General features: G+C 37.0%; 1 protein-coding gene across 2 annotated transcripts in view; it reads left to right on the top strand.

The window, feature by feature from the left end:
* The window catches only part of LOC136030987 (extracellular sulfatase Sulf-1-like), a 181,330-nt gene that overhangs the window by 20,025 nt on the left and 142,340 nt on the right, over nucleotides 1–18,965 (top strand). For both annotated transcript variants that reach the window (XM_065710144.1, XM_065710145.1), the window contains exon 3: nucleotides 7,811–7,962. In XM_065710144.1, the coding sequence (XP_065566216.1) occupies nucleotides 7,811–7,962 (152 nt within the window). The remainder of the gene's footprint in view (nucleotides 1–7,810; nucleotides 7,963–18,965) is intronic.

Genomic DNA, 18,965 nt, shown 5'->3' with positions numbered 1-18,965 from the left:
TAAGAATAAAGGCCAAACTAATCAGATCAAGGCCAATCTCTAAAAATCAATCCAAAGAAATCTAGAGATCAAAAGGCCAGTAATATAAAAATCAAGACCAATCCGAAGAAATCAAGAGGTCAGTATGTGAAAATCTAGAGCAACTCCATAGAAATCATAACCAATGCTTAGAAATCCACACGAACTGGCAAAAATCAAGAGATCAACACTCAGAAATCCAGAACTATCCTTAGAAATCAAGACCAATACATAGAAGTCAAGACCAAATCATAGAAATTAAGACGAAACTGTAGAAATCATTACCAGTGCATAGATATCCAGACCAAACCGTAAAAAAGAGCAAAATCTAGAAATCAAGATCCATCCGAAGAAATCAAGTGCAACTTCTACAAGTCAAGATTAATACATACAAATTATGATCATACCCTAGAAATCTAGACGAATTCTTGTCCTAGAAATGGCATATCTACCACATAGAATCTCATCCTTCGGTCAACTCGCCTATAAATCTTTTCTATGCAGAAAATGCTGGTTTGAGAGTAAAACATTTTTAGCCCTTAAAAGGGCTCTTGGGTAATTTTTGTCCAATAGTCAAGCTTAGATTCGCTTTAGCCTTTGCTGCTTTTTCTTTCTTTTTTTTTATAGAAGGAGCAAAAGTTAGGTTTTATGATATCTGATGCATTTTCTTTATCAGGTATCTTCTCAGGCACCCATGGAGCGAAATATCAACCTTTCGGTTCATAAATTGAATGCAGGCATTTCTCGCAGCTGAGGTCTTCCAAGTTGACTAACGGAATGTGTTTATCTCATTCCGCTATTAAGAGCTTATCTTTTGGGGTGTTTCCCTTAATACAGTGGTTCCCAACCGAGGGTACGCGTACCCCAGGAGGTACTTGAACCCCTCGCAAGGGGTACGCGAAGGTTCCAAGAATCAATCTAGTCTACAGCTATATAAGTCGCTTCTGACTCGTTTCCGATATCCTCCTTACAATCAGATACCTGACTATACATGGTTTCAGACTCTGCTTCCAAAACTTTTGTTTTCAGTGACCTGCTAGTAGCCGCGAGGTCTCTTTAAAATCTGATTAGGAACAATAAGCAGCCGAATGATGGTACCCCAGTCCTGGAACCTGCATCTAAGAAGAAGAAATGGGACGAATCATTTTCGGTTAAAGTGCATCTGTACTTGTTAGAATACTTAAGACTCGGATTCAGTGCGGCAAAGTCTGATCCAGTGAATGCTCAGTATGTTTTTTGTGGGCAAGTCTATGAAACCCACACATATGATCTGGCATCTCAGCACTGTGCATCCTTCTCATGTCGGGAAGCCCGTAGAGTTTTTCAAGCGTAAACAAGAAGCATTCGCTAGTAACTGTTTGGAAATTGCAAAAGCGCCATCATTCTCTTCCAAGACTCTCCGGGCTTCATATTCTGTTTCCTATTTAGTTGTAAAACAAAAAACCGCACACTATTGCCGAAAATCTGATATTACCAGTCCTAATGAAAGTCAGAGAAATAAAGTTTGATATGAAAACAGCTAGTGCCCTCAAATCTATACCCTTGTCGAACAACACTATTTAAGAAGGATAGAAGACATTGCAAGTGATATGGTTATGCAGGCTGTTGAGCAAATAAAAGGTGACAAAAATGTTTGCGGTGCAGCTTGATGAAAGCACGGATGAGTCAGGTGAAGCCTAGATGTTTATTTTTTTCCGATATCAAGATCATTCTGACATAAGAGAAAATACATAAGAGAAAAAGAACTATTCAAGGTGATTGACCAATTCTTCTTAGAAAGTGACGTCCTGTGAGATTTGTGTCTATCAGTTTGCAGTGATGAGGCTTGCGCCCTAACAGGGAAGAATAATGGACTCACTGCCTGGATAAGGAAGAAGAATCCCAATGTTAAGTGGCTGCACTGCATCATTCAACAAGCTCTTGCAACAGATAAGCTCTTGCATCGAAAAGGATGAACGCTTATCTGCACGAGACCCTTAACGAGGCTATAAAAGTGATCGACTTCATCAAAGCCCGACTACTGAAAGTAAGACTGTTCAAGTTGCTGTGCAAAGAGATGGATTCAGAACATCAACATTTACTTCTGCACACAGAGGTTCGCTGGTTGTCTCGCGGGAGGATTTTAAACAGACTTTTTGAGCTCTGATAAGAAGTTCATATGATTCTTCTGGATCAAAAGTCTGCATTCAGTTCACATTTGGAAACCAGGACTGGATCTACATGCTGGCCTTTCTTGCGGATATTTAAACAAACTGAATGATCTGAATGTCACAATGCAAGGTTTCCGAACGGACGAACTGTATGAGTTCGAAGATTTGTGCTTTCTTCAAAAAATCGGAGTTCCAGATTAAAAAGGCTCAAAGACACACCATTAGTAAGTAAGTAAGTAAGTACTTTTATTACCCGAAAATTCACTAGAATTACATCGGAGTACGAATGGAAAAAAAAAGAAGAAAATCACGCTACGAACATAACCATAAGTAAACACACACTATGTACACTAACAAAACTACTGACACATGATAGCTAGCCACGGGCTTCCCTTAGCCTCTTCCTGGAAATTCTCTACGACCCGGTTAATGCAAACTGTTGGATCGGACACTCCGTATTTACGCATGATATACGAGTTCTTCATCCACGGAGGAAGTCTCAGAAGGAACTTCGCGAATCGAAAAAACAGAACTCTTACTTTTGTACATTGGGTAGAAGGAGCTAAGTGAAATAGCCATGTCCGTTTTGTTACCATTTGGATCTACTTACCTCTTTGCAGTGTTATTTTCGGCAATGTCATTGATCGAAACCAAACACAGAAACAGACTGAGTGTACAAAGTGACCTTATAGTTGCCGTTAGTGACATCGAGCCAAGATTTGATAGTATTTTAGCAAAAAAGCAGCCTCAAAATATTGATTTTTTACGTACTTGTAAACATTTATGCACCGTTATATATGACAATAAATATCGTTTCTTTGACAATTCGATCTTAGCTGACAAGCTAAGATGCTTGGCTGACCGGAAATCTCGGAAAGCGCTTAGGGTGCAGGGATCGGGATGAAACTTGGTGGGAAAAATAAGCACAAGTCCTATACGTGATTGGCATAACCGGACCGGATCTGCTCTCTTTGGGGGAGTAAGGGGGGGGGTCAATTCTGAAAAATTAGAAAAAATGACGTATTTTTAACTTACGAAGGAGTGATCGGATCTTAATGAAATTTGATATTTAGAAGGACCTCATAACTCCGATCTCTTATTTTAAATCCCGACCGGATCCAGTATCATTGGGGGGTGTTGGGGGAACCGGAAATCTTGAAAAACGCCTAGAGTGGAGAGGTCGGGATGAAGCTTGGTGGGAAGAATAAACACAAGTCATAGATACTTGATAGACTCAATCGGACTGAATCCGCTCTCTTTGGGGGAGTTGAGGGGTGTTAATTTGGAAAAATTAGAAAAATTGAGGTATTTTTAACTTACGAACGGGTAATCAGATCTTAATGAAATGTGATATTTAGAAGGTACTCATGTCCCAGAGCTCTTATTTTAAATCCCGACCAGATTTGTTGACATTGGAGGGAGTTGGAGGGGGAATCCGGAAAGAGATCGGGATGAAACTTAGTGGGTAGAATAAGCAAATGTCCTTGATACGTGATTGACGTAACCGAACTGGATCTGCTCTCTTTGAGGGAGTTAGGGGGATCCAGTGCTTTCTCTAGTTTGGTGCTTCTAGACGTGCTAGGACGATGAAAATTGGTAGGCGTGTTAGGGACCTGCACAAATTGACTTGATAAAGTCGTTTCCCCCGATTCAACCATCTGGGGGCTGAATGGAGAGGAAAAATTAGAAAAATAAGGTATTTTTAACTTACGACTGGGTGATTGGATCTTATTAAATTTTGATATTTAGAAGGACTTCGTGTCTGAGAGCTCTTATTTTAAATCCCGACCGGCATTAAGTCTCTGATTTTCTTTTTAAATCAATCTAATGATTCTTAGAATTTTGCTAGAGCTCAGGCAATTTGAGCTCTAGGCTCTTAGCTATTCTGACCTTGTCAAAAGTGCCATATGAGCTCTTAGCTCTTGTTTTTATTTAATCAAACAGTTCGTGGTAACGAACTGTAGTAAAGAGCGACCCGGCTCAATAGTAAACGAAACTCTAAAAAACGGAATTTCGATACTAAAAGATATATCAAAAGAATCGGATTTTTATGCTGATTTTAAATATATAAATTTCATCAAATTTAGTCTTTGTCATCAAAAGTTACGAGCCTAAGAAAATTTGCCTTATTTTGGAAAATAGGGGGTAACACCCCCTAAAAGTCATAGGATCTTAACGAAAATTACACCATCGCATTCAGCGTATCAGAGAACCCTATAGAAAAAATTCCAAGGTCCAATCTACAAAAATGTGGAATTTCGTATTTTTTGCCAGAAGACAAATCACGGGTGCGTGTTTATCTGTTTTTTTGTTTTTGTTTTTCCCCAGGGGTCATCGTATCGACCAAATGGTCCTAGAGTGTTGCAAGAGGGCTCATTCTAACGGAAATGAAAAGTTCTAGTGCCCTTTTTAAGTGACCGAAAAAATTGGAGGGCACCTAGGCCCCTTCCCACGCTCATTTTTTCCCAAAGTCAACGGATCAAAATTTTGAGATAGCCATTTTGTTCCGCATAGTCGAAAACCATAATAACTATGTCTTTGGGGATGACTTACCCCCCACAGTCCCTGGGGGAGGGGCTGCAAGTTACAAACTTTGACCAATGTTTACATACAGTAATGGTTACTGGGAAGTGTACCGACGTTATCAGGGGGATTTTTTTTGGTTTGGGTGTGGGGTTCAGGGGAGGGGGCTATATGGGAGGATCTTTCCTTGGAGGAGTATTTCATGGGGGAAAAGAAATTCAATGAAAAGGGCGCAGGACTTTCTAGCATTACTATAAAAAAAAAACAATTTAAAATATAAACATGAAAAAGTTTTTTCTATTGAAAGTAAGGAGAAGCATTAAAACTTAAAACGAACAGAGATTATTACGCATATGAAGGGTTCTAAAAATACTTAAGCATAAAGAGCGAGGTATTTAGGAGGAGATAAATACTTCGCTCTTTATGCTAAAAATTTTTTTAAATAATTTCAACTATTTATTCTACGGCCTTTCTGATTCAGGGGTCATTCTTAAAGAATTGGGATAAAACGTAACGTAAGTTATGTACGTTTGTTACGTAAGTTAATTCTTAAGTTATGTTTTTTTTTTACTAATAAAAACGTTCGTTAAAAATTAAAAGATCTAGTTGCCTTTTTGAGTAACCGAAAAATTGGAGGGCAACTAGACCTCCTTCCCCACCCCTTATTTCTCAAAATCGTCTGATCAAAACTAAGAGAAAGCCATTTAGCCAAAAAAAGAATTAATATGCAAATTTCATTTTAGTAATTTATGTACGGAGAGCCAAAATCAGACATGCATTAATTCAAAAACTTTCAGAAATTAAATAAAAAAAACAAGTTTTTTTAAATGAAAGTAAGGAGCGACATTAAAACTTAAAACGAACAGAAATTACTCCATATATGAAAGGGGCTTTTCCTCCTCGACACCCCGCTCCTTGCGCTAAAGTTTGATTCTTTCTCGCAACTCTACTTTTTAAAACAATAAAAAACTTTAGCGTAAGGAGTTGGGTGTCGAGGAGGAAAAGCCCCTTTCATATACGGAGTAATTTCTGTTCGTTTTAAGTTTTAATGTCGCTCCTTACTTTCATTTAAAAAAACTTGTTTTTTTTATTTAATATACTTGAAGAATCGGGGAATCTTGGATTAGCAAACGTTTCCTCATTGGTCCAAGCTGATTGAACAACCAAGGCCCAACATACCAGCACTTTCTGTTTTAGTTTTACCAGTAAACAATGTCGATTTGGCCCTTATAAGGGTACTAAAACTTCCAATTTCTGATTGAATGAGCCCCTCCCAAGTTTTTACGACCTTACCGTTCCGACCATGTGGTAAAAAACAATACACGGGAAACACATGGCTCTTTACTAAGTCAACGACTGAGCGCCGTCTCTGATAGTAGCCCCGTCATTATGACTCTGAGAAATCATATGATACAATCTGTTTTAGAAATTTCACAGTATGTGAAGTATGTAATCACTGTGCTTTTATTTAAGTAGCGACGAAGACAACACTGCCGTTCCATCATAAATAAAAAGTAGAACAATAGGGATTTTTTTTTTTTTTTTTTTTTTATAAGATTTTTTTTTGCTCAGTGGTGCCAAAACAAAGCTTGTTCATAATTCTGTGATCGAGGTAGGATTTAATGAGTCTATTATTGAGGGTGATAACTTTCAATCATTCACCTGATGAGGGATTCTCTCCTCAATTCTCTTTTGTAAAAAAGGGCAGAAGAAAAATAAAAAAGAAACAGTGAAAGTCAGCACGAATGAAAATTCAAATTTTTACAGATTATAGGTGGGACAGAGTTGTCATAGCATTAAAATAATGCTTGGAATTCTTTCAAGATTGTAATTTTTCTACTTACAGCCTACTAAAAATTGCCCTCTGTTTAGGTAGTTTTGAGGGGGAGGAGCTTCACAATATATTTTCCTGGCTTATCGCTGCTTTTGAAGATTTTTATTTTGGGCTGGTTGAGGAAATTTCTTTTTTAATTGTCATTAACTGTTTGGACATTTTGTAGAACAATTAGTTTCAATTTATTTTTGGTTCAATCCAAAAGGGATTTTTTTTTATAAGACAGTGGAATGCTGCTTCAAATGAATGTATCGATACAAAGATTGTATTTTAATGTGGGTTCTTTTATAGTTTTCGTGTTTCTTTTTAATTTGTTTTGCTGAGGATGACCCTTGGATATAGGGTCGAAATAGTCATTTAAAGTTGCATTCCACTGTCTTGTATAAAAAATTTCCCTGTTCTACTTTTTGTTGATGTTTTTATTTAGGACACTCAACATGAAATCTTAGTGATTTTTTATTATTAATCATTAACCACTTAATATTATTCCATAAATCATTCCTGCCACGTGTGGATCTAGAGCAAAATCTGGGGGGGGGGGAATAAGACAAGGACGCTAATATTTCACCAAATTGGTAAGTTTATTTAAAAAAATAAAATAAAAAAAAGAACGAAATGAGAGCGCCAGGAAAATCTTGTAGGATGATCATTGGCCGTAAATGTGCAAGTTGTTTATTATTAAGTGGACGGTTAGGGTAGGGCAAGAGGGGGCACGTACCGAGGGTGGCGCGCGCCGGAGCTGCAAAATAAGCTTTAATTGTAAATTTTTTTTTGCAAAAATTGTAATATTTACAGTCTATATTGCCCCCCCCCTCCCCGAGAAAAAACGTAACACCATTCCTGGGTTTGGGGGCTTGAGCCTTCGGATTATACTGACTTAAGTCATTACACGATTTAAATTTAAGAATGTTAAAACATGTTGACATTTCTACTTAACTCCATCTGCTAAGTCTGTGTTTAAGAATTGCCCTACTTGAATAATTCGGCTCCCTTCCCCTTAATCTTAGACTGTTCTGATTAAAATGGCTTCCTTGAAATTTAAATCTGATCCGTTGTGGCGCGTGGGAGAGTCACAAAGGACCTTCAAATAATGACTTAGTGCCCCGTGATTGGTTGCTTGAAAAGAGTATTACATCTTAAAAAATTTGATTGAATCCGCCCTCTCCTGATTAAATAAAAAATCCTTCTATGTGACAAGGCTGAAAAAAACATGGGAAATACCTTGCTCTTTTACAAATCATCTTTATAGCACGATTATAAAAATTAACATTTCTTTTACTTTTAGGCTATTTTGGAAAGTACTTGAACAAGTACAATGGTAGCTATGTTCCTCCGGGCTGGAGAAGTTGGGCCGGTTTAATTATGAATTCTAAATTCTACAACTACACTATCAATAAAAACGGACAGAAAATCAAACATGGTTTTGACTATTACAAGGTGAGTTTCTAAAGTTCTGGCTTGTGTAGCCTGTCTAGATTGCCCTTCCTTAAGCTATAGTCGACAGCGTGGAAGACAATTTTAGCATCAGATAAATGATTGAGTGTTGAATAAAGGCGTTAATTTTTATTGTAATATTCGTGACACCATTTCTAGATTGTTGATATGTCACTACTCTTGTCAATTACCTTCAATCTCGATGAAAACGAGTTTGTGATGGCACGTGACTAGTTCTATTCATATAAGACATTCGGCTAGCAGTTGATTGTAGGGAGGTAATTTTATAGGGAGGGTAGAGGGTATATATCTGGAATTCCAACATAGTTACCACGTCGAGTTTCGATGCTTTACAAGTGCCTGCTAAGGTTTGTAGATACTGTTCTGGTCCATTGTACAGTATGGCCATAGTACCATAATGGCTTCTACATTACAGGGTCTTGATGCTTATGAGAGTACAACGAAATATTTCTAAACTCTTACCAAAAATATCAGCAATAACCGTTTTTAGCTGTGGGTTCCAATCCTGTACTTTGGCTCTAAAACCTACTCTGTTAAAAACTTGATTTACTACGCGGACCCAAGCCCTACTTGAGCCTGAAAATGAAGCTATAACCAATTGTGGCTCCCAAATTCTTGGCAACAAAATTTCATTTTGAACGTTCCCCCGAAAACCCCCCGAATCTTGAAGACTTGTCCCCGAAAACTCTCCGAATTTTTAAAACTTGTCCCCGAATTTTGAGATTCGAGAGTGGAAGCACTGGTAGATACTGTTCTGGTCCATTGTACAGTATGGCCATAATACCATAATGGCTTCTACATTACAGGATCTTGATACCTATGAGAGTACAACGAAATATTTCTAAACTCTTACCAAATCTCTGCAGTCTCCACTACCAAAAGGACCTCCGGCATCTAAACCTACCCTTGCTTGCAGATTCATATGTGGCGACTTGATCGAAACGTGTAGATATGCCAAGGAGCATAATGATATGCTTGCGGATAATTGCCGCAAAACCGTATTATCCATGTATGGTACCATTTACCAGCTGAAGTTGTCGAATTGGGTGTTTTAACGCCACGGTGGTTTTTCACTACCATATGTTTTTCGCCACCCAGGAAATCTTGCATCATCAAAGAGGATTAGTTGGGTCAGAATATACAGCTTAGGTTAGTCTATGTCTATATCTGTGCCTATGTATATGTCTATGTTTTTGTCTGTATCTGTGTCTATGTCTGTTCTTATGTCTATATCTATGTCTATTCTGACCTACCGGAATTAAAAGGTGGCGGAAAACATATGGTGGCGGAAAACCGTGGTGGCGTTAAAAAACTGCTACCAGCTTGTCATGTCTCCCACGATTCCAACTTCCAAAAATTAATTGGGAGCAATATTCTGTCTTAAAATGTATGATATGAACGAATGCTGGAGATAAGTCTGAATTAAAGAAAAGTTTTGAGTGGAAGAGAAGGTCGTGTTATTTTCATTTTTGTTATTACAGCTTATTAGTCTTATTTGAGCAATGCATTATTGTTATTAATATTTAGTATTTTAATTCGTTTTAATTTCTGTTTGTTTAGGTTCTAATATGGCTCTTTACCTTTTAATTTTTTTCTTGTGCTAACTGCTCACTGTTTTCATTTGGGGTCTCTGTATTGTAGGAAACATTAAAAAGTGGAATTTATGTTCGACGAATTGTTGAAGTTTTTGCTAAATGATTTCTTGGAATAACAAGGACATAAGAATAAAAACCATTTTTACCTTCTTTACCCATCTTAGGACTATTAATTCCTGAAAACCAATTCTCCAAAATTTACATTTTGGCTGTATAAAATTATGAAATTTTTAGGGCAGTACCACATTTTCGTCAGTATTGCCACGTTGAACCGTGAAAATAAACAAGACAAACTATTTAGTTAAATTTGACAACGCATCCCATTAATACGCATTTAAGTCCGTATTAAATAAAAAAATCAAGTTTTTTAAAACTGAAAGTAAGGAGCGACATGAAAACTTAAAACGAACAGAAATTACTCCGTATATGAAAGGGGCTGTTCCCTCCTCTCTTAACTCTACCTTTTAAAACCGTAAAAACTTTAGCGTGAAGAGCGGGGCGTTGAGGAGGGAACACCCCCTTTCATATACGGAGTAATTTCTGTTCGTTCTAAGTTTTAATGTCGCTCCTTACTTTCAGTTAAAAAACTTTTTATTTAATTTCTGTTTCTTTATTTAATTTCTGAACGTTTTTGAATTAATGTATATTTTGGTTTTGGCTCACCGTACATGAATCATTAAATGAAATTCGCGTATTAATTTTTTTTTTTTTGGCTAAATGACTTTCTCTTGGTTTTGATCGGACGACTTTGAGAAAAAAGGGGGGAGGCCTAGTTGCACGCCAATCTTTTGGTTACTTAAAAAGGCCACTAAAACTTTTAATTTTTTACAAACGTTTTAATTAATAACAAATACACGTAACTTACGAATTAAGTTACGTAACGAACTTCTATATTTGTATGTTTTCATTACGTATATGAGGGGATTTCCCTCCTTGTTAATACCTCGCTTTTTACACTAAAGCTAAAATGTTGTCCTAATTCTTTAAGTATGACCCCTGAATCCCAAAGGCCGTAGAATAAATAGTTGAAATTACTAAAAATAGTTTAGCGTAAAGAGCGAGATTTTTAGGAGGAGATGAACCCTCATATGCTTAATAATTTCTGTTCGTTTTAAGTTTTAATTTTGCTCCTTACTTTCAGTTGGAAAAACTTTTCATATTTATTTTTTTTATTGTTTTTTGTTTAAATAGTACTAGAAAATCCTGTGCCCCCTTCATGGAAATTCTCTTCCTCCATGAGAAATTCCTCCATGGAACGATCCTCCCACGTAATCGCCTCTTTTCAACCCCTCAACCAAAAAAATCCCCTGAAAATGTCTGTACACTTCCCAATAACCATTACTATATGATCACCCCTGGGAAAAAGAAGAAGAAGAAAAAATAAATAAAATAAACACGCACCCGATATCGGTCTTCTGGCAAAATATAAGAAATTCCATAATTTTTTAGATAGGAGCTTAAAACTTCTACAGTAGGGTTCTCTAATACGCTGAATGCGATGGCGTGACTGCGAATTCTATGACTTTTAGTGGGTGTTTTCCCCTATTTCCCAAAATAAGGCAAAGTTGGTAACTTTTTCACATTCGTCACAGGTTCGTAAATTTTGATGGTAAAGACTAAATATATTTAAAATCAGCATAAAATCTGATTCTTTTGATGTATCTATCTATTATCATCAAAATATGTTTTTTGGAGTTACGTTTACTATTGAGCCGGGTCGCTCCTTACTATAGTTCGTTACCACGAACTGTTTGAAAAATACAAAATGGAAACAATCTTGTTTCCTAAATATACCTAAACCCACGTGTATTGGTTAGGGGGAAGGATTGTCCCCGTGTATTTTTTGCGCAACATTTTTTATTTTGACTGATAAACCTTTTTTTCTGTATTTTAATTAAAAAATGGAAAGAATTAACAAAATTACCCCACCCCTCAAGGATTCTGAAAATTAATATCTGCCTATCTGTACCAGCTCTCCCTACATTTCCATGAATTGGCTCCCCTGACTACAACTTTAAAATAAAGCTGTTTACTTAAGCTGCTTAGTGTGATATGTTTTCAGCTTATTTTTTGGCAAATTTTTCACCCACACTTTAGTTTTTAATTTGATGCCTGCTACTACTAAAAACTGCATAATTGGATAGGGGGCTCTTGTTCAATAAAAATTTGATTCCTGGTTTCATAAGTTCTATACTGTTGTGTAAGTTTCCACTTAACCAAATTAAACTATCAGATTTCTGTTCTTCTATCCTTCGCACTTAAAAAATTCTCAATATATTTTTGGGACTCTCTATTGCCGTGGTACCCAGTGTGGGGCACATGTCCCACCAGTGAGGCATAGCAATATTTTTGTGTGTCATAGGCGGGACATGCACCCTTCGGCTGACTTTACATTAAATGCTTTATTTTTGAATAAAATAAATTTGTCTTAATAGCATTATATTTAAATGCATTTAAAGAGAAAAAAAACAACAACAAAAACATGATAGTGTAATGACGTTATACATTGTATGAAAGAGTTTTGCCTGTATTTGAACTTTCGTGCAATTCAACTCCATTTAACTGAACCTTCGTGCAACTAGATCCCTTTGTAACTCAATCCACGTGTAACTCAGCCCCATTTGACTGAACCCCAGTCCAACTGAACCCCCGCTTAACTGGATCTCGTGCACTTCAGAACAGGTACAACTCAACCCTATTTAACTGAACCCCCTTTTTAATCGTACCTCTTTTAACTTAACCCTTATGTAACTCACTCATATTTAAATTAAGTCTTGTTTCACTGAACTCAACCCAAGGCCTAAGAATAAGTTTCAACTAGTACTGATTAGGAGCTCAAAATGTGCTTCTCGTTTCAAACTTATATTAATTATTTGGGCAAGCTAAACTAATTTGGACCAAAGATAAAGAACTGACAGAGCTGCGACTGCAATCGCAACGCTTCTTTTTAAGGAGGCTGCTTACATGTATCTTTTCTTGCATGGCAAAGTTAAATAATTGACTGCAGCTACACTAATTGACTAAGTATTTTTTCTTGCATAGTGAACTAAATGTCAATTTTTCTCTGAAAAATGACGGTAAAAAACAACAACAAAGAAACAATAATGTAACAGTCACAAATTTGATAAACTGTTGCTACATAGAGATTTGAGCTCTCATCCTTTCTTGTGCCGGGAAGCCGGTGAAAATTCTGCAAGTGAGGTAAGAGTTGAAAAAATAGCTTTTTTACGAGATAAATTCAATGTTTTTCTGAATTTTGCCAAAACTTGCCTTTTGAGAACTGCGACTGCAGCTACAACGCTTCTTTTCTTGCATGGCAAAGTTCAGTAATTGCTCCGTTCAAGTAGGACTTTATCCAGTTATAGGTCAAATGTCATAATTATTTGTTTTTAAATGTGTGAATTGGGAGGAGGGAGTGTCGTGTATTTTGGGCATCAGTTCTAAGATTAGGAATAGTTTTTACTCTGGTCAGCCTTAATTTTGATAGGATGTAGTCTACATTCCAGCAATACACAGAAATCAGAAAGAATTAAAAAAAAGCTATTTGGAACAAACCAAAGTTTTACAGGCTTAAAAAATTCTGCTAAAAAAAATATAAAAGAATATTGCAGCGATTATCGTATTTGTAATTAAGTTTGAATAGTGTATCAATCGTCTTTTGTTTTGGATATTTCGGGCGAAATATGGGGCTATGGGGTATGAAACACTAATTTCGGCAACCTCAGAAGGTTGTCCATTTCAGTGCCCCTACAATGTACCAGTGACCGCCTAGTGCTGGAAAAAGAGAGAAAGAGAAAGAAGACAAAGTCGGTTATCAAGCCCTTTTTCGTATTTTCCAACAATTTGTTTCGTAATTAATTTTAGTGTTGACATGAAAATAAATAGCTTCTATCATTAACGAATCAGCTTTGTATTGGGATGAATTTTTTTCAACTGGTACTTTTTTTCAAAACTTTTTGCTCTCCACTTTTTTCTGCTTTTTGTGACTGGGGAGGGGGTATTCAAGAGGGAGATTTTAAACGCCAGTACGAGGATTTTCAATCACGACGATTTAAGTGGTAGACCTTTTATGGCTTATAGCCCTTACACTCGAGAAATGAAACTGAAATTGGGCTTAGATGTAACAAGCCATTTTGTGATGGTGTTTTCATGAGGAAATTTATGGAAAACGTGCAAATTAGAATATTAGATTTTAAAAAGCATTAAACAGCTCTGCGATATTCTATGCTGGAGAAAAAAAGAAAATTATAAGTGTTTTCGGTTCTTTTTAAAAGACCACATAATTTTTTTCTGAAGTAAAATTTTGTTATTAATTTAAATAGTAGCTATCATTTCGGAATCAGTATTACCGGCAAGTTTTTCTAATGATATAGTGTGTTTTAATGTTTCTATAAGATTTTGGCTACTATCCAAAAGCACAGCTATTGCAACAACCATGACCTTCAAGTGTGTTCGGGCCCTGGGCATGAAAAGCTCTGCTAATTTTCAAAAAATTAACCAACAAATAAGACCATTTCATTCGAGTTAGCTTTTGTCACGTCTAACAAAACGGTCGAATTACATTTTGTATTCGTTATTATTGACTTGAGGCGGGTTGAGCTGAACGTGATTGATTTGAAAGGGGGTTGAGTAAGACAGGTTTATGTTAAATTGGGGTTGAGCCAGATAGGTTTAGTTTAAATGGGGGTTGAGTCAGATAGGTTTAGGTTAAATGGGGGTTGAGTTGAATGATTGTTGAAATGCGCAGAAGGTGTTTAGAAAAGGGGTAGAAACAATTGGGAGTCGAGTTTCACAAGGATTGAATTATACGGAGGTTGAGTTGAATGACTATTGAGTTTAATGAAGGTTGAAATGCAAAGAAGGTGAGTGGAATGGAATAGGGACAATAGCGGTCGAATTGCGCAAGTATTTGATTACGCGCAGGTTTGTTGAATGAAGGTTGCGCTGAATAAGGTTGAGATGCACGGATATGAAGTTGAGTAAGGGTTGAGTTGAATGAGGGCTATGCTCTACCTTGTTCAGTTGCACGAGGGATCAGTTAGGTGGTATTTGAGATGTTTGAGGGTTCAGTAGCACGGAGTTCTGTTACAAGAGGATTCAGTTGCAGGGGAACTAACAAAAAGTGTTTTGTTCAGAGAATATTTTTCGTTAATATAAAATTAGCCTAGAGGAACACCCAAAAATGGATACCATATTTATGTCCTTTTGAGCTTCCATTATAATAAAATTTAAATATCAGGAGTCTTGTGGGGCATATCAAATGTCTTGGTGGGGCATGGCCTGATATCCACCATGCCCCATGGTGGGGCACGACCCGAAAATAGATACCATATTATAGTCTTTTAAGCTTCCATCATAACAAAACTTAAAGATCAGGAGGGGGGCATCAGGGTTTTAGAAATTTCTTGGTGGAGTTTTGGAAAAGGCCTGACATTCGATGGGAGCCACTGCTCTAGCGGCTTATTAAGGCCGTGATTAAGTGAACTTGAAAACATCGAGCTTCAAAATTGAAGTTTTAATTCTCTTGAGACCGTTGATTGTCAAAACTTCAAATAGCACCAACTATCAAGTCTTGTGAGAGGTTTTGATAGACAGCTTCCTTTGGCGAGATAGTAATATATTTGGCTGCGTCTTGCAAAGCTTGGTTACCGACCAAGGGAGAAGAGAAAATGAGCGAAAGAGCACTATCATTCTCAAATACAAAATGCCCATGTATATGAAACTGTGACGGCATGCACAGAGCGCATTTTAAAATTTATTGTTTTTTCCACTGTTTTTTTTCCTATGTATAGGCTATTTAAAATACCTCAGTTGATTAATTCGAAACTAAACACCAAACTTAGTTGAAAGCTTGCTTCGAGGATTCTCAGAAAACCAAAGTTTTTTACGAATTAAATTGAAAAAAAAAATTAACTGAAAGTAAGCAGTGACATTAAAACTTAAAACGAAAAGAAATTACTTCGTATATGAAAGGGACTGCTTCCTCGTGAACGCCCCGCTCTTTATGCTATAGTTTTGTACTGTTTTAAAATAGAGTTAAGAGCAACAAATACAACGTAGAGACAATAGGGAAAACTGTCTTGAAATTTTCCCTATTGTCTCTACGTTGTATTTGTTTGTTATGGAAAGGCAGTGTGGTCTTCGTCGCTATTTTAGTTAAGAGAAAGAGTCGGACTTTAGCGTGAAGAGCGGGGCGTTCTGTTCGCTTTATGTTTTAATGTCACTCCTTACTTTAAGTTAAAAAAAACACTTGTTTTTATTAAATTTAATTTCTGAACGTTTTTGAATCAATGCATGTTTTGATTTATGCTCTCCGCGGATGAATAATTAAACCGAAATTTGCTTATTTATTTCTTTTTTGGCTAAATGGTTTTCTCATAGTTTTGATCGAATGATTTTGAGAAAAAAGAAGCGGGGATGGAGGTCTAGTTGCCCTCCGATTTTTTGGTTACTTAAAAAGGCAACTAGAACTTTTAATTTTTTATGAATGTTTTTATTAGTAAAATTATAAGTAAAAATAAATTTTATAAGTTAAAGATATACGCAACTTACAAATTAGCTTACGTAAAGAAACTTCTGTATTCTCATATTTTTATTACATATATGACGGGGTTCACCCCCTCGTCAGTGCCTCACTCTTTACGCTAAAGCTTAAATTTTGTCCCAATTTCTTAAGAATGACCCCCTGAATAACAAAAGCCATAGAATAAATAGTTGAAATTTCTAAAAAGACTTTGGCGTAAAGAGCGAGGTATTAGGAGGAGGTGAGCCCCTCATATGCGTAATAATTTCTGTTCCTTTTAACAGAAATTGTTATGGAATATTTACAGGAATTAATATTTACAGGAAAATAATAACAGAAATATTCTGTTCCTTTCAGTTGAAAAACTTTGTCATATTTATTTTTTCATTGTTTTTTTTTTAAATAATGCTAGAAAGTCCTGCGCTCCCTTCATGGAAATTTTCTTCCCCCATGACAAATTCCTCCATGAAAAGTTCCCCCAACATATCCCCCCTTCTCAACCCCTGCCCCCAACCAAATGAAAACGCCCCAGAAAACGTCTGTACACTTCCCAATAACCATTACTATATGTAAGCACTGGTCAGTGTTAGTAACTTGTAGCCCCTCCCAAGGGGACTATGGGGGAGTAGGTCCTTCCAAAAGGCATAGTTGTAAGGATTTTCGACTACGCCGAATAAAATGGCTATCTCAGAATTTTGATCCGGTAACTTTAGGAAAATAATTAGCGTGCGACGGGGGCCTAGGTGCCCTCCGATTTTTTGGTCACTTAAAAAGGGCACTAGAACTTTTCATTTCCGTTAGAATGAAGCCTCTCGCAACATTCTAGGACCACTGGGTCGATACGATCACCCCTGGAAAAAAACAACAAAAAAAAAACAAACAAATAAACACGCATCCGTGATCTGCCTTCTGACAAAAAATACAAAATTCCACATTTTTAAACAGTTCGTGGCAACGAACTGTAGTAAGGAGCGACCAGGCTCAATAGTAACCAAAACTCTAAATTGGAATTTTGATACTAATAGTTATATCAAAAGAATGGCATTTTAATGCTGATTTTAAATATATAAGTTTCATCAAGATTAGTCTTACCCATCAAAAGTTACGAGCCTGAAAAAAATTGCCTCATTTTAGAAAATAGGGGGAGACACCCCCTAAAAGTCTTACGATCTTAACGAAAATCACACCATCAGATTCAGCGTATCAGAGAACCTTGTTGTAGAAGTTTCAAGCCCCAATCTACAAAAATGTGGAATTTCGCATTTTTTTGCCAGAAGACAAATCACGGATGCGTGTTTATTTGTTTTTTTTTTCCCAAGGGTGATCGTATCGACTCAGTGGTCCTATAATGTCGCAAAAGGGCTCATTCTAACGGAAATGATAAGTTCTAGTGCACTTTTTAAGTAACCAAAAAATTGGAGGGCACCTAGGCCCCCTCCTACGGTCATTTTTCAGCAAAGTCACCGGATCAAAATTCTGAGATAACCATTTTATTCACCATAGTCGAAAAACCCAATAACTATGTCTTTGGGGACGACTTACTCCCCCGCAGTCCCCGTGGGAGGGGCTGCAAGTTACAATCTTTGACCTGTGTCTACATATAGTAATGGTTACCAAGAAGTGTATAGACGTTTTCAGGGGGATTTTTTTGGTTTGGGGGGTATTTGAGGGGGGAGGGTTACCGGGGAGGATTTTCCATGGAGGAGCTTCTCATGGGGGAAGAGATTTTCAATAGAGGGGGCGCAGGATTTTCTAGTATTATTTAAAAAAAACAATGAAAAAATAAACATGAAAAGTTTTTTTCTACTGAAAGTGAGAAGCAGCATTAAAACTTAAAATGAATAGAAACTAGATCTACGTTGCATGGGCAACGTGAGGTGTTGCGGCAACCTTTGCTCGGCTTCGCCGAGTAAAGTGTTGCGAGAGCAACACTTTGGTTTTGTTTCCTCGCTGCGACTAAACGCTGAAGTTGTTAATCTGTAAGGATGCTAAAATACATACTAGGTACACCAACTCGCAAAAGTTGCAAACTCCTCATTGCTAAAGATGATTGTAGCCTTACAGCCGATTATTACTTACAAGTCCCCTACATGTCTTACCACTGGAACCAAATTGGTCTTACCATCAAATACAACGGAAACAAAAAATAGGTACACCAACTAGTAAGAGTTGCGAACCCCTCATTGCCGAGGATGATTATGAGCTAACAGCCGACTGTTGCTTACAACTCCCCTATATGTCTCACAATTGGTATCGGCCTATTTTTGGTTTCAGTGTGTACCTTACTACTGAAGTTGTCAACCCCTTTAAACTTTCAAACTGGTATATCTCATGAAGGAATTTTTGTACAAAAAAATGGATGACATATACTTTGATCAGCTCATCAAAAGCTACCGACTGCCGTCGAAAAAAAATCTATCTGTCTTAGTTCAAAAGTTGACTTTTTTGCCGTAGGCCAACTTTCTGACGTCATCACTTAGAAAGGAGCAAAGGATAAACTCTCATTTCTTTAGCAATGAGAGAACTTTTAAAGTTTAAGAGGCACATTTGATACCATTTCTCTACCGCAATCCTAAGTGCGAAAAACCGAATGATAAACTCAGCTGAAATCACGAACAGAAATGGGTAGAAACAATAGATGGCAGCACTTTCGGACCCGTGGGAAAATGCCGCTTTTTTGCTTCTCTAAATTTTTCTATTTATCACTCAAAGAAGATATATTGGCTGTGGGGCAGGGTAACTGTCGCATATATTTAACACTTATAGATTTTAGTCCATCTTCAATTTGAAACTGGTGCCTGCCTGCTTGCCTGCTAGAACGGAGCTTTCCACTCGAAAGCAGAAACATGGTTTGATGAAACGAAAGC

Source organism: Artemia franciscana, chromosome 9 (assembly GCF_032884065.1).
Source record: "Artemia franciscana chromosome 9, ASM3288406v1, whole genome shotgun sequence".
Classification (NCBI taxonomy): domain Eukaryota; kingdom Metazoa; phylum Arthropoda; class Branchiopoda; order Anostraca; family Artemiidae; genus Artemia; species Artemia franciscana.
Note: the sequence above shows the minus strand (reverse complement) of the source record. Positions and strands in the feature narration are given on the sequence as shown.